Source organism: Anarhichas minor, unplaced genomic scaffold (assembly GCF_050575085.1).
Source record: "Anarhichas minor isolate MPS153535 unplaced genomic scaffold, ASM5057508v1 ptg000040l, whole genome shotgun sequence".
Lineage (NCBI taxonomy): Eukaryota > Metazoa > Chordata > Actinopteri > Perciformes > Anarhichadidae > Anarhichas > Anarhichas minor.
Window position 1 is genome coordinate 7,270,083 of NW_027466486.1, and position 15,718 is coordinate 7,285,800.

General features: G+C 39.6%; 2 protein-coding genes across 6 annotated transcripts; one reads left to right on the forward strand and one right to left on the reverse strand.

The window, feature by feature from the left end:
* Positions 1-759: 759 nt before the first annotated feature.
* Positions 760-2,907, reverse strand: LOC142968136 (glycoprotein hormones alpha chain). The gene is made up of 4 exons (XM_076107901.1): positions 2,516-2,907; positions 2,322-2,433; positions 1,950-2,134; positions 760-926 (listed from the first exon to the last, which is right to left on the reverse strand). Exons 1-4 carry the CDS (start codon positions 2,540-2,542, stop codon positions 852-854), a joined length of 399 nt encoding a protein of 132 aa, XP_075964016.1. The 5' UTR covers positions 2,543-2,907; the 3' UTR covers positions 760-851.
* A 4,406-nt stretch (positions 2,908-7,313) lies between these two features.
* On the forward strand, positions 7,314-15,367 carry LOC142967922 (heterogeneous nuclear ribonucleoprotein Q-like). Of its 5 annotated transcripts, XM_076107563.1 has the most exons (13): positions 7,343-7,470; positions 8,500-8,642; positions 9,210-9,369; positions 10,332-10,450; positions 10,704-10,811; positions 11,041-11,154; positions 11,370-11,546; positions 11,668-11,803; positions 12,190-12,395; positions 12,491-12,640; positions 12,734-12,855; positions 12,970-13,295; positions 13,843-15,367. In XM_076107563.1, exons 3-13 carry the CDS (start codon positions 9,222-9,224, stop codon positions 13,869-13,871), a joined length of 1,635 nt encoding a protein of 544 aa, XP_075963678.1. In that variant the 5' UTR covers positions 7,343-7,470; positions 8,500-8,642; positions 9,210-9,221; the 3' UTR covers positions 13,872-15,367. The 5 variants fall into 5 exon arrangements, with proteins under 5 accessions (XP_075963677.1, XP_075963676.1, XP_075963679.1 ...); XM_076107562.1 differs by lacking the exon at positions 8,500-8,642 and having other exon boundaries at positions 7,314-7,470; XM_076107561.1 differs by having other exon boundaries at positions 7,334-8,642.
* The last annotated feature ends 351 nt before the right edge of the window (positions 15,368-15,718 follow it).

The window sequence follows — 15,718 nt, forward strand, 5'->3', positions numbered from 1 at the left end:
TTAGCCGGTGCTGGCGATATCGCTGTAATAAACAATGATGTGGCTCGCTGGATTAATTAGTGCAAAAGGCCTTTTAAAGAGTGAGGCAGAAATACCCCTGGTATAGTACACAGTTAATTCTTGTTTTATATTAAAACAATATTATTCCACAAAAGTGAACTGATTGGTTTGCCTACTTTTCTACACATCACCATCTACACAACCTATAAATAAATTAAGCATTTAGTTTAACAATGATTTGAATTCTGAAGCACTGAGTTTTTTGTCATATCACACAATCTCCAGCAGATGAGATTTTCTCAGGTTAAAATCACCATAACTTTTTCTTTTTTTGGGGGCTTTTCAATGACTTCTCTCTGATGTTGGCTTAAATATCGGTTCTGTTCAGCTACATGATATATATTTTGGCTTCCACTTCTGATTGGAGAATCAGATTTGTCATGGCGCAATCCTGTTATCAACCTCAAAGCCAAATGTCCCTTTCAGAGAGTTACTTGTGTTACTATTCCTCACATTTAGTTGCTTTAGTCGACATGGTTGTCCAAAGTCACTTAGTGATTCGTAACACACACATACACACACACACCACCATCCCATGAATTTCACTGTAAGAGACGTTCATGAAAATGCAACATCTGGGTTGCACATTTTATTTGCTTTTCAATCTACAATTAATCACATACATCTATCAATGCAAATAAAGGCTAATTACACAAACACACAATTACTACAAAAATAGTATCTGGCATCATGTGAACAGACATTTAAAACACAAATGAACATGTGCAAATTAAAAGAAACACAATTCATCGCCAAGCTGAGCGCTGCAGAAGGGTCTCCAGTTCCCGTCTTCATATCTTGTGAAAATAGCAGGTGCTGCAGTGGCACTCTGTGTGGTTTCTCACCGGTATGTTGGACACCTTTGTCTGAAAGAGGCACAGATGAGGAGGAAGACACAAGAGTGATTATTAACAAAGTCAATCAGTATTTGTGTATGATCAAAATGCTATTTTTAGCAGTTTGAGCAGTTGAAATGTTCTAAACTCCTTTGAACAGAACCCAGAATTAAACTGCAAACCAAATTAAGACTAAACATCTGGAGAATTAATTTTTCAGGTCCTTTGAATGTAAAAAATATAGTTGTATATATGTGTACACATATATATATCATTGATAAATCCAAATTTAAAGTACTCATTCTGCAGAACGTTGCCCCTGTGACTGATCATATATCACAAGATGGTTCCAAACCTCGGGGTTGGTCCCTTCTAATTAGTCATTAGATAAATCTGTGGGTGGGGGGGATGATTAAAGTAGAAAAGAAAAAACAAAGTTCTGCTACTCAAATCTCTATAAACATCTTTGTTTTTTGTGAAGTATTGGATATTTTTCACCTCTTTGAACCTCAATCAGTGAACCATCTGAGAAGTTTGAGGGTAAATGTCTCTTTGGTGGAACTGCAAACAACTAATAGATCTCTAAAACATGGCAAGGGGCCCAAAGTACACACGGCTTTATTTTAAAGCGAAAGGGTCGGGAACCACTGGTTTATTCTTTAGCAATACAATGTTAGCGTGTATTCTCTGTTATACAGTAGAAGAATAAAGCATACTATTTAATTATTTAAGTTCTACCTCACAATTGTACTCTATTAAATGTACTTTCCACAACTGCTGACCTAACATGACCAAAGCCACTGAAATATCCCCAAACTAATCTGAACAAAAAACTATAGATCTATAAAATAGAATTCAGACTAAAAGTATAACAATAATATTCTAGACTATTTCCAACATGGAGCATTTTGTTTCAGAGTATTTCATCTGCAGATTTTGGGAAATATTTAGTCAGCACAGGTCTAACGTTTCCCACTTAAACTCATTTCAATAGGCACACCATTTACAGAAAAGTTTGCCAGACAAATCTTTTGTCTGTACCTGTACTTGTACCTCGTAGCTGTGCTTTGCGACACAGCATGTTGCCTCCGAGGTGATGTTCTTTGGGACCGTCATTGTCTTCATGGCCTTGAGGGGTGTTGGGTACGCTCTGGAGAAGCAGCAGCCCATGCACTGGTAGATCGGATGTTCCTTCGAGAAAAAAGTGTTCCTCCTCAGTGTGCACTCCCCACAGCCCACTGGAGAAAGACGAGACCGCTTGTTATACAGGTACATTTCAGTTCTAGGATTAAAAACACAGTGTACAATCTTTGTGAATAGAGATGAATTAAATCAAATTGTGCTAATTTACTGAAGTAAATCCTTGGTTTGTGTACTAGATTTCAGAGTAGAGTACTTAGTACTTGTATTAAAATGACATCTTACCGTTTGATAAGTCAACGTTGGGGTAAGAATCTGCAATGTAAATAAGAAAAGACAACAGAAGAAGAGACAGTCCAGCTGATTTCACTGAGCCCATGGTGGTTACAGCAGTTATCTAATGATACAGAGACAAAAGAAAATGGTCAATCAATGGTCTTTTGAATGGAAGCATGAGTAACTCAGAGACAGAGTATTACCGTGTTGAAAGAAAGTTCCTTCTTCATCGTGCAGGAGGGCTTTTTATTGAGGACTTGTGCTTCCCTTCAGTGTCGTTTTATATCGCGTCCCCCAGTCTGGGGCCACTTCCTGGATTAGGTGAAACCTACCAACCTTATCAACGATCTCAGTGACTCACTGGCCACTTTGCAACCTTTCTCATAATCCCTTTAAAGGGCAAAATGATAAGAACAAATCATGGAAAGTCAAAACATACTTCCATCAACCTTCCATCCTGACTATGGATGCTGCATGTAATCCATGGCTTTTTGTTAAGTGGGGGATGTTATTATTTGTCATGTCACAGCAAAGGGAGGGGTCATTAGTTGAGTTTCAGTTTAATGCAGAAAGACCAATTGTTGGCTGTAAGTGCATAAAAGTAAAAGTTTTCATTGTAAAGAGTGTAAAAGTGCGATGCTGACATTTTTAAAGCAATGTCTTCACTGCATCTTCACTCTGCAGTTGATCCATTTGTCTCTTCAGTGTTCATAATGGCATAATTTACTTATATTGTCAATATTCTTATATTATATTTCCCATGACAATGACCTGTATTTTCCTTCCATTTTCAAACATGCATTGACCCAATTTATTCATTGGTAATCGATTGTTCAAAACAATTATGATAATTGATACATTGTAAAATTTATTTTTGAGCAAAAAAAAGGTGAAACCTGTCAAACATCCTGTGGTTCCAGCTTCTCAAATGTGGTAATTTGCTTATTTTCTTCGTCATATATGAATCTAACTTGAATATGGTTTGGTTTTGGACTTTTGGTCAAACAAAACAAGACATTTGATGATGTGATTTTTCACAATGCTTTGTTATTTCATAGACTTGACAATGAATCAGTTAATTGCAATCCTGGAAGTCATTGTTTTAATGTTATGCATGCCCTACATGCAGTTTGACGTTGGATACTGCAGGTATATTATGTAATACATATTAGTGCCCTGTTATCTGATCACTGACTTTTAAACTGAAACGCTGCCATGCGTCTTATTTCTGAACAAATTTCATTCAAACAGATATTGACAATAAATCTAAATAAACTTCAATAAAACATCACAGCAATAATTTATTTTGGGTGTATTCTTTTCATGCATAGTTTCATATTGAGGCAAAACTCGTTTGGATGGAAGAAGTTATGAATAAATGGAAAGATATCTGATAGTTGTTAAGGAGTCTCCATCTGTCCGCCTCCCACATCCGAAATGTCAAGGATGAATATGAATTTATTTTGCATTTCATCTGTCTGTTTACTTAAGTATCCATGTCCTGTGTCCTTGGTTGTGCTGGTGATAAATCCGTGACATAAGAGTCCTTATTCAATAAGCGTTGAAGAGGAGATGTTTAAAATCACAGAGATGTTTAAAGCAGTTTTTTGGGCTTCTATCACAGCATTTATAACATTGTATTTTACATAATAATGTAACAACTAATATGTAACAACCAATATTTTGGGCATACACATGTAAGTTTATTAACAACAAACAAAATGTACTGTCAATCAAATATACCCTAGTAAAATTATTTAAGTACATTGGCCTATTTACTACTGAAAAATAAACATTCAGGCATAAAAACAGAATCTCTAACATCAACCGATAAAAATGAGTAAAATCACATACGCCAACATCTGACACATTTTGATCATATCTTTTATAAAAATCACACTTGGCTATTTGCAGAAGTGTCTACAATAATCATGGAGGTGACTGATGAATTAGTTGAGCTGGGTAAGTATGTTTAAGACGTACGAGAGATGAGATGTTATTAGAAATATGAGACACCTGAAAGGAGTGCTGCTGTACATTAAAGCCCGACAACAGTTCACTGACAAAAAAGGCAACCAGCACAGAGGGTTAGTTTGAGGACGTGTGCAACTTCCCTCTCCTGAATTCTCGCATTGGCCTGCTTCATGGCCTCCTGATTTATGAAACAAGGAGTGGTGCCGAGTTTCTTCTGCTCTGTGTAAGGCACATTGATCTGGCTGGATGAGGATGAGAATCACAGAGATGTGGAAAGCCCCAGGTGTAGAGTAAATTGTGCAGCCTACACAAGTGACGCTCGGTGAAACACTAGTCAGATTTATTCTCAGGGGCTCCGGTGTCGACGCTGTCACTGTTGCTGTAGAGGAGAGAGCATGGGTGGCACGGTGAGGTTAGCAGGTCATGTCTCAGGCAGGCTCAATTCAAAGCCATGGTGATCTAGATGCTATTGATAAGTCAGGGACAACAAACAACAACTGAACGAACCAGCGGCGACCTGTAGTTTTCTTGGCTATGACACGATTGAGGATATTTGATGTAGCAGTAAAGAGAATGATGATTGAAATCAAATCCAAGCATGTTAACGGCTCATTACCAAAACCGAGGGCTGACTGAAACTAGTCATTAGATGAAAATGTTTTAAAGCGGAGAATCGCAGGCTGACTTTGGTATATTTAAAGTATATTTGGTACCAGAAGATGCCTATTTGCTCGCCGTTGCAAATTTTAGAATGTTGCACTCCGAACCAGAGCAAAAATTCAACCATCAATCTTATTTGCTGCATCAATACTAAATAATTTTCTTCTGAAATATTATATAATATATTTTTTCTCGAAGCAAAGCACCATTTTGATGGAATATAACTGTAAGAATGTATCTGAGTAAATACACAGCGTGCAGGTGGGCATACATATACATCCTCTCTACATCAGTGCAAGGATGGTGCATTGCTAAAAGGAATACAAAAGACTGAAAGGGATGAACTGAGGTTTTGCTATAAGTTATTTAGGAGCCAGATCATTTAGCTTGGTAAACTCTCTCCACAGGGTGGCATGAGAGATCTGTAATAGGCCTGTAGGTACAATTATGGTTATTTATCTCATTCAAGAGCCATAAAATAGAGCCTCTGCTGCATCAGAGGGACCAACAGAAACAAAGCAGACATTGTCAGAGACAGACTAACATAACCATAATGTTTCATCCTTCTTATATACAGTCTATAGTTTTCATAGCATACTTAAGATGGTCATATTAACGTAATAAAAAAAGAACAATACACAAAAACCTACCACTGTATCAGGTTGTTGTAGTCGGTGTTAAAGAGGCAATATTAATGTCAATAAAGAGCTTGTTAACATTTTTATTGTGATATGATAAAATGTACTGAAACTAATGATTTTAACCTAAATTATATCTTGTTATAAAGCTGAATACAAAACTTTATGAACCAATTGTTTTGTTCTCAAATATCTGTCTGAGCTTTGTTTGTTCTCTGAGGAGTCTTCACGGACATGAGCAATAAACTTCTTGTAGACACATAAAAACTACACTTGTAGAGTTTTCTTGTGTCTGTAACAACCTGTGGATAAGACAAGGAAGACAAAACTTATTAGCAAAGTGTTTCTGGAAGTATTGTATACTTGTGATAGTACTGACCTTTGTTATGCTTTGCTATTGTTCTTATCTTGTGACATTCAAAATGTTTGTTTGTTGGATAAGTTGCATATAACATTATTACTGGTTGGGAATATGCACCAGGAAATCATTATGTTGCTCTTTTCCTCAACAGCTGCGTAAGTTATTTCTCAGAATATTCCAGCCATCACCATCCAGCTGTTAATGTCCTACCTGTGGGAGTTGTTGGAGTCAGTTACCTGCTAAAGTTTTATTATTTCAGCCATGAGCCAAACATTAAATCCATAATTCACTCTTGCTGTGATGAAAATAGCAGATAGACAAATCCCAAATTCATACTGTGCAATGTATTGTCACTGCAATGTATTTGTATTTAAAACAATTGTCATGGATCAACACTGACACAAGTACTTTTCATTGCTCATAGCAAGTCATGTATCAACCTTGACTGTCCAAACATGCACCCAGAAATTGTCATTTAAAAAGATTTTTTTTTATTTGCAATTGACTCACTTTCAACCCCATCGTAAGATATTGAGAACAAATAACATTGTTTAAAAACTGGATTTTCTGCAACAAACATAGATGCAAGTAACAACTTTTAAATCGGATTGTAATGCACAAACAATAACAAGTACAACTTTTCTTTCCTATGATAATGTTGCAGAGAATCTTTTACCAAACCAATAAAAATTGCCATGTAGTTTGGCACAACATAAATAAAGAACTCTTCAGTTGTGCAAACCATTGCACCTGATGTTGTCTCTGCGGTATCAAACAAATAATCATATAGGTTTCTATGTACTCTGACCTATTCTTTTGTTCATGGAGCAGATGAGTGTTTAATCAATGGGAAGAGTGACACCGTGTGGTGGAAAGTGGGATCGCCCTCCCTACTTCCAGTCACGCACCCTGCTGAAATATTGTCAGAGTTGGTCTGTTAATGTCACACATCTTGTTTTAGATTTAAATATATGAGGACTAGCATTTGGTACAATTTTACACAAAAATACTGATCATCTCTAAAATATGTTATTATTATTAGTAGAAGTACTGGTAGTAGTGGTGGAAGATTATCAGTAAATTATTAATAATGGGCTAATTTATTTCATTGTTATACTTCCTTGTTTTATTTCATTGGTGTTTACTTATATATTTGAGTTCAATGTTTTGTTTCTGTACCAAATCTTTTCACTGTTCTATTAGTCAGCACTCCTAACTGACCCCTTACATAAGCGGTACTGCTGTTGTCGTGAAATTACTCGTCGTTAGTAGTTATGATGGATGCTTTGAATGACCTGCTGCTCCTCTGTGAAATGCATACAAGGCAAGCCCGTGCAGGGCTGTCCAAGAAACCCCTTCGACGAGACAAAACTCGAGGCGTGAACGTGGCAGCCATTTTACATCATCAAGAGTGAATGACTGAAGCCGGATCAGTGCCGGGAGTTTTACACTTTTTCTGTCTTTTAAATATCACATTTATCTTCCTAAATAATCAACACCATACACGTTGGTGATCCAGCGGCAGGTAGGGCGAATGCTACTATTTGGTCACGTTATTGTTGCTTAATTTATTGTTAAAAAGTGAATCGTGCGGTGCTGTTTCAAACAATGTGGAAACTGGTGTTGGTTGGGAACGACTTCCCCAGACCGGCTTTTTGAAAATGGACTCTTCCTATACGGCGGCACGTTGGCAAACCAGGCATCTAGCAGTCTAGACCTCTAGGCCTCGGTGAATCTAATTACTCATAAAAGCTACACTTTCGTCAATTGTTGAAGTCCTTACTGGCAAATGTCGCAACAATGGCCTCACTGAAATTCCGTTCGAATTAGCATGCTAGCTTAAGCTAGCCTATTTTGACAGATCATAGAATTGACATGCTCATTGTCATCGTGTGCTAACAGCAGCTAGCTGGTTAAAGCCTGTTATCTTAGCAAGAAATGGCTTTCCCGCGTAACCACTGTATCAACGGACGAACCACTTCCCTACTGTTTTACGACAGTTAATGCAGACGCACTCATAGAAAATGCATATTGGCGCGTCATGTTATTGTGACGGTTCATGGTGAACTCGATAGCTCTAACGTTAGCTGTGCTAACTAGCCCGCTAGCTAGCTAGCTAGCCAGCCTCAACGTGTGCGAGCCAGTCCCCGCTAACGTTAAATCTAACGTTACCGCACACATCTTTTGAAAATAATTTATTCTGTTTTTTAACGGTTCAAATTAAAAACCCGAGATTAATTTGCACGATACGGTCACGTTAGTTACTTTTAACGTTGCAGTAATGTTTTTAACCACTGAAAACACGTGCTTGGCGATATTAGATTGATTAGCAGACGCTGCAATGTGTCGGTTGTGTGGTATATTTAAGCCCATATTGGTTAAAGGGTAACGTTAGCTAAGTTATTGAGAGGCCGAAGCAGAAGATTGCTGTCCACGTTTTGCTCAGCCCAGCGTTGGCGGATATAGTAGTAGCTCTCAGAGAGCGGTTTGATTGTTCTTTGCCTCAGTATCTGTCGACTCAAAACAAACACAATTATTTTTTGATTTAACTTAGTGTCACAATATGTGCTGCCAAAGTGTCAAGAAACATAAATGCTAAAGGGTGCATACTTGGTCAGCTACCGGAAACTGGGTCTCACTCTCTGATGGAACACGTGTATCAGCTATCTAGCCTGTGCTGAAGTCAGCAGTGAGAAGGTAAGTTAACATGTAATTTAGAGCCCAAAGCAGACAAGGCGTCTGCACCAGCAGTGACCAAGAGGACTGTGATACAGCCCTTAACAAGTGAACTTGGCACCATTTGCACAAACTTCTTAACCCAGAATAAATCGGAATGAAAAAAAAAACTGCCACATGGGCACAAACTCGGTCGTTAAACCGTTTTTACAAGATGTCATTCAATAGATTTGTGTGGGAATTTTCGGTATGTGGATTGTCTGTCTTGCTTGCAATGTTCAAACATCTGTCAACTGCCTATACAGGTTTCTGGGCTTCTACCTCATGCAAGCTGCAAGTCTTATGTCAGGATAGTGAAAAGTCTACCGACTGTACAGGACCACGCGACTATAATAACTTGTTTTGTACACAGCGACACCCCTGTTTATTGATAGTTTGTGCTTATTAATACAAAAGACACTCTGTATCCAAGATCAGAAATGGTAAAACGTTATTTTTCCTGACAAGTCTGAGACTTTGCACTCTCCTGAACACATCCCAAGTCTTGCCCTTGACCCAGGATTAATTTGGCTCATTGCATTTACACAGATTTCTGGAGACATGGCCACAGAACATATTAATGGAAATGGTCCAGAAGAACCAATGGACACCTCTGCTGCAGTTACCCATTCTGAGCACTTCCAGACTTTATTAGAAGCTGGTTTACCACAGAAAGTTGCTGAAAAACTAGATGAAATTTACATAGCAGGTAAGGCACAAAGAATATACTTGCATATTCAAATATGCAATTTTTTATGTTTATCAATTTCTTGCATGTACTGTCATTTTATCACCTTTTTGAATGGGGGAATTGGGATCATGAAGCAACTTTTTGTGGTTTCCTACCAAAATGGGTACTGCAGTGCTACAAAATATAAAATTACACATTACCAATGTGTAAATGATTGCAGCATTTGCATTCCCAACATGGTTGCATGATCACTGGTGTCAGGGCGAATTAATTGTCCTCTCCCTGGGAGTGTCTTGGTAAGCCCGTCCAGTCTCTCCATTCATTTCCATGATGTTTCTCCGCATCCCATAAAATAATTGCAGATGGATAAACTGGTGTAAGTATGTCAGTCACAGGTTAGATATCTGTTGCTTTGGTTAGAGCTTTACCAGTCTGTATGGGGTGAGCTGCAGTGCAAAGTTTGGGGGTCATTTCAGGACTTAGTTTGGTCGGTCAGATCTGAAAAATTCTTGGTCTGGCCTTTTCAGCCAGACGGAAGCGAGACAGAAACAATGGCGGCAGCTGCCTGGTGTGTGGCTGCCTTGGACAGGTGACGGCCCCTCCATGGAGGAGAATGCAGACCAGCTCACTAGAAACTCCCACCTACAGAATAGAGGGGCACTGGCATATCAAGTTGCATTGTCGCATCTGTTGTGATTAGTTCTGCAAAAACCTACTGGTTGGAGAGTAAAGTGCAGCCTGACTACTGAACACAGCACTATTAGATTAGCCTGGTCCCGCTCCTCCCTTCTAATTGTAGTGATCATTATCATTACATAATTTAAAAGATATTTGTTATGCAACAATGACTCTCATGCAAATATTTCTCTTTAGTCCTTTCAGTTGCACTTGAATGACAAGGTAGTAATTACATAAGTACGGACTTCCTCAGCCTGGTTAGTAGCTCACCGTTTTTCTCTCTGTCTTGCCCCCCCCTCCAGGTTTGGTGTCACATAGTGACTTAGATGATCGAGCGATTGAGGCTCTGAAAGAATTCAACGAGGAAGGTGCTCTGCAAGTCCTTTTGCAATTTAAGGACAGCGACCTCTCACATGTTCAGGTATGCGTGTGGGTTGTTTAGATAACCTTTAGTATTTCTGATGTCTTCATACAAAGTAGATGATTGTCCTCTGTGCAGTGTGATGTATCATGGCATGTAGTAAAATAGCCCTTAGCTGTCATTATCTGCAAGACAGATTATTCATTTTGTGTGGAACTAAGAATCAGAAGTTGTCTTTATGATCATGACACATCTCATTTACATAATTATAGTTTGATAGTATTTAATAGTTGTTGTTTTTTCCTTTTCTCAGAACAAAAGTGCCTTTCTTTGTGGCGTGATGAAGACGTACAGACAGAGAGAGAAACAAGGGACCAAAGTGTCAGACACCAATAAAGGACCAGATGAAGCCAAAATCAAAGTGAGAACTAATCCTGAATTTAATTAGTTTTGTCCAATTTAATGCTTGGGACAAAATATGCGAATGCTGATGCAATGCTTATAGTTAATCTCTTTAACCAGCATGCTGTTTGAATAAAGGACACATTTTAAATAAGGATGTTTTGCATGCCTTGTTTTTTTTAATTTTAATTTTATCTATGACTGTCAAACAGCACTCTCCTCTCTTTTCCATGTTTTGTTATGATCAGGCTTTGCTGGAGAGGACTGGCTACACGCTTGATGTAACAACAGGCCAGAGGAAGTATGGAGGGCCCCCACCAGAGTCTGCTCACTCAGGGGCCCAGCCCACCGTCGGTACAGAGGTACAGAACATGTCTTCTTTAAAGTTGCACTATTATGCACATATGGTGTCTTAATGATGACAATTTTTTATTATCTGTAGTAACCTCGGTTACACTGATGTTTTACCGCTAAGAGCTGAATAGACACCTTTTTCCTAAATGCCATCTATGTTTTAACCTCACATGACAAGTCACAGAGGGGCTCTTATTAGTGTCCTTTCCTCTCAACCTGACAGATATTTGTAGGCAAAATCCCCAGAGACCTCTTTGAGGACGAGCTGGTTCCGCTGTTTGAGAAAGCCGGCCCCGTCTGGGATCTGCGCCTGATGATGGATCCTCTCAGTGGCCTGAACAGAGGATATGCCTTTGTCACTTTCTGCACTAAAGACGCTGCACAGCAGGCGGTCAAATTGGTATGTTTCCTCTCCTGAAAATATAACCAGAAAATAATTGTTAGTTAAAAGTAGTTTTAGTCAACAAGTAAGCTAAGTTTTTGTTTCTTCCTCTCTTACGACGTCCTCCGTTCTTCCGCAGTGCAACAACAATGAAATTCGACCGGGTAAACACATCGGCGTGTGCATCTCTGTGGCCAATAATAGACTGTTTGTTGGCTCGATCCCCAAGAGTAAAACAAAAGAGCAGATTGTTGAAGAATTTGCAAAAGTCACAGGTGAGTCGGCACCATCCTTTGAGTTACCTTTCTGGATAATATTTAGTGAAATATTAGTTCTACAGCTTCATTCATTATCTACTTTTTGCCTGTTTGACAATTTTGATTAGATTTGTTGTGCATTTAAGATCTGTAATGAAACAAGCTTTGACAATTAGTTTCAAGCATTTCCTGTTTATGTCCAAATGATGAACTTTTATGTACTATGCTGGAGTGACTCACGTCACCATGATGGTTTACCGCTAAGAGCTGACTGGACACCAAACAGAAAGGCAGATTGACATCACTAGTTTGGTAGTTCATTGACCTGTGATTTCAGTTGAATAAAGCCATTTAACCGTTGCTGCTTTTCCTCCACCTCTCTTCCCCGTTTCTCGTCTCTACAGAGGGTCTAAATGATGTCATATTGTACCACCAGCCAGACGACAAGAAGAAGAATCGGGGCTTTTGCTTCCTCGAGTATGAAGACCACAAGACGGCAGCTCAGGCCCGCCGCCGACTGATGAGCGGAAAGGTGAAGGTGTGGGGAAACGTGGTCACCGTGGAGTGGGCTGACCCAATCGAGGACCCAGACCCCGAGGTCATGGCCAAGGTAAGGCTCAGGGCCAGAGGTTGTTGGTCGCATACTGTTCACTTTCTATGACCGTCTGCTGCAATTGTATTAGAACCTTTGTTTTCCATTACCAGGTCAAGGTGCTGTTTGTGAGGAACTTGGCGAGCACCGTTACAGAAGAGATACTTGAAAAGTCCTTCAGTCAGTTTGGCAAGCTGGAGCGGGTGAAAAAATTGAAAGACTATGCCTTCATCCACTTTGAGGAAAGAGATGGTGCTGTGAAGGTATGGAAGAAAACTCACTGGACTGACATGCATCAGCTTAATCTTTAATCTGTTTTTGCAGTGAAAACATACTTTCATTGATACATTTCACAGGCTTTGGCTGATCTCAACGGCAAAGACCTCGAGGGAGAGCACATTGAAATAGTCTTCGCCAAGCCCCCCGACCAGAAGAGGAAAGAGCGCAAAGCCCAGAGACAAGCTGCTAAAACACACATGTAAGAGGGAACAATGCAACTCAAACCTGTGACCGTCACTCATGCAGTCAGCACATTTTGATTTTGATATTAAGCAGAATGCAGCGTTTACGATAAGTCTGTATCATCTTTCAGGTATGATGAATACTATTATTACGGGCCTCCCCACATGCCCCCACCCACGAGAGGCAGAGGCCGAGGCGGGAGGGGAGGCTATTCTTACCCCCCCGACTATTATGGCTATGAAGACTATTACGATTACTATGGATACGACTACCACAACTACCGGGGCGGTTACGATGACCCGTACTACGGGTATGATGACTTCCAGGGGTCTGGGAGAGTACGAGGAGCTAGGGGAGGAATCCGTGGTGGTGCCAGTCAGACCAGGGGCCGCGGTGGCGTCTCACCGAGGGGCCGAGTGGGCTTCTCCCAGCGAGGAGCCCCTGGAACAAGCAGAGGTAACTTTAATTTGTTTGATTCAAAGTGGGTCAAATTAAAGAAGTCACACAGATAATTACTGCTCACTTGTGGAAAATACCGTGCCACGTGGCTCAGTTTATTTTCAGTAAGTATTGAATATCACAGGTAAAAGGACGACTGAGCTCACTCTATCTGTGGTCAGGTGAAGGGGTGTAGTAGATTAGCAGCTGAGGATGACCTACAGCGCAGGTATTGATCGTCTCAAAATTATGTTGGTAGTAATTACAAGACGGCACTTGAACTTAAGTTACACCTGCTTATTGGCCTCATAACTAATCCCTGACAGGTGTCATCTTTCAGAGCAGCCAGCCAGTTTGTTTGCCAGCAGACGAAGGTCATTCACAACATACTATACTTCTAAGGAGGCTAGCTGAGCCCCATCCTAGTGGCAAAACACTGTCTTCAGTCTAAGTTTTGTGGAGTTTCCTTGGTCCATCAGTGTGCTGGGGAATGTGTGCAACATGGATGTCTGGATTTTCTTTTCAAAATTGTGTACTAATTTTATCTTTCCTGTCATTGGACCAGCAGGGAAACGGGGCCGAGGGCGTTCCTGACCTGTCACTGTTGCTACTGACTTGATGTGTGGGCTTACACCGTTGGCTGCAATGGATGTTGACACAAGAAAAGAGCACGGCAAAAAGGTCCAATGATATTCCAGCCTTACAGAAGAAGCATCTCCCCTCCCCCATGTTTTTTTTATTTTCATTTGTTTCTAAAACTGCCACCTTAAAAAGATGACTGGAGGATTCTAAATACTCTCCACAACCTCTTTGCCCTGAGCCCTTGTACCCATCCCTGGTTTACAGGGCACTATGTATTGCCCTTACAATCTACCCCTTCCCTGTCCCTGAACATGCCATTTTTAAATAATTATTGAAGAAATTGCACTTTTTTAAGTTCTTGGGTTTGAAGTGGCTCAACGGAGCTTGATGCTATTGTATATTTTTGTGCTAATCGCAATTTTTACTGTCGGAATATCCATGTTCTTAATCGTTTGATCTGGATGTTTGACAGAGAACATTTGCAGGTTTTTAGGGTGTACCCACCTGGCATGGATAAGTCAGGCATTCCAGGAAAGTGGTTCTTTTCAGAACTTGTCTTTAAAGGGTTGGTTGACTACCTCAGTACAGAGGACTAAACTACCCGGCCTGTACTGTAAATAGGGAAACTATATTGATGAAAGCAGGGCTTGTTTTCATACAAAATATGCACAAGAGCTGGAGCGCAAAAACAATGTACTTAATGTAATATAGTCATTTTAGCTGCAGCTCTGACACTGCAAACAGTCAAACTGGGCATGCAAAACAATCTCATGTGATGAGTCTGAACAAGCCCTGCTTTTATCCTATTTTGAACTGAATTAGCCGCCTTGCTTCTTCAGAGTATGTAGTTACTGGTTGTATAGTTTTTCGGATAAAATGTTACTTTTGTAAAGGCTTCAACATCACAGGCATCCAACTGCCTTTGATTTAAAAAAAAAAAAAAAAAAAAAAAAATTAATACAAAAATAAAGCCCTGCAGTGTCCCTTTTGTGCCACTGTAGTATTCCAGTGGGTTGGTTTTATATTGATGCCAATGGATTTTCAAACAACGTCAAAATCATGTAAAACAACCTAATCCAGTTCGTCATCATATAAGATCATGTTAATCTTGAATGATCCCTTTCCAGCTCCAAGACAGGAACTTTGTAAAAGATATTTCGGGTTAACCTTGATGGATGACTGAATTGCCATATTGCCCCGTCAGTGAGCATGTGTGCCTGTCGTAGGCTGGTGAGGGATCATAGACACACAGTGGTAGAAGGGATACTGCAGTGAAGGATTTCTACTTCCCGGGTATAGCAAAAAGGAAACTGCTCTTCAATCCCAGTTTTCTACAGTTAACTCCCTCAATAAAATCATAACAACCACCTTTTGAAAAAAAGATGTTAGCAGTTTTAAACTATTGTTGGTGGCCAACAACGTTTTTTGCATTCCTGCAAATAAATTGTTTTATACTGTAAAATGGAGGTGAGTGTAACTTATTTTTGTAATAAAGTTTTTGATTTCTATCTGTGTCTTAGTCTTTGGATACAATCTTCATGCGATGCAAATGCTTTGTGCAAGCTGTGCTGCTTTTATTTTATGACTGATAAAGGCTTACAAAGGATAATAAATATAAAGCACATGTTATATCAGGCTTTAGCTAACTAAACAGACCAATATGTGTTCTTATTTATTATATGAAATGATAAAGACTTGTGATCACACATTTCTATAGCTCAGTTCCACTTCAAGTTTCCCAGAAAGCCAAACATGCACAATACTGGAGCCCTGAAACTCAAAACTATATTGTTTCCAATTGCATCTGCCAAGGCATTATCAGACCATATTTTTATGTTTTGCTTCATTTCAACCGGTTT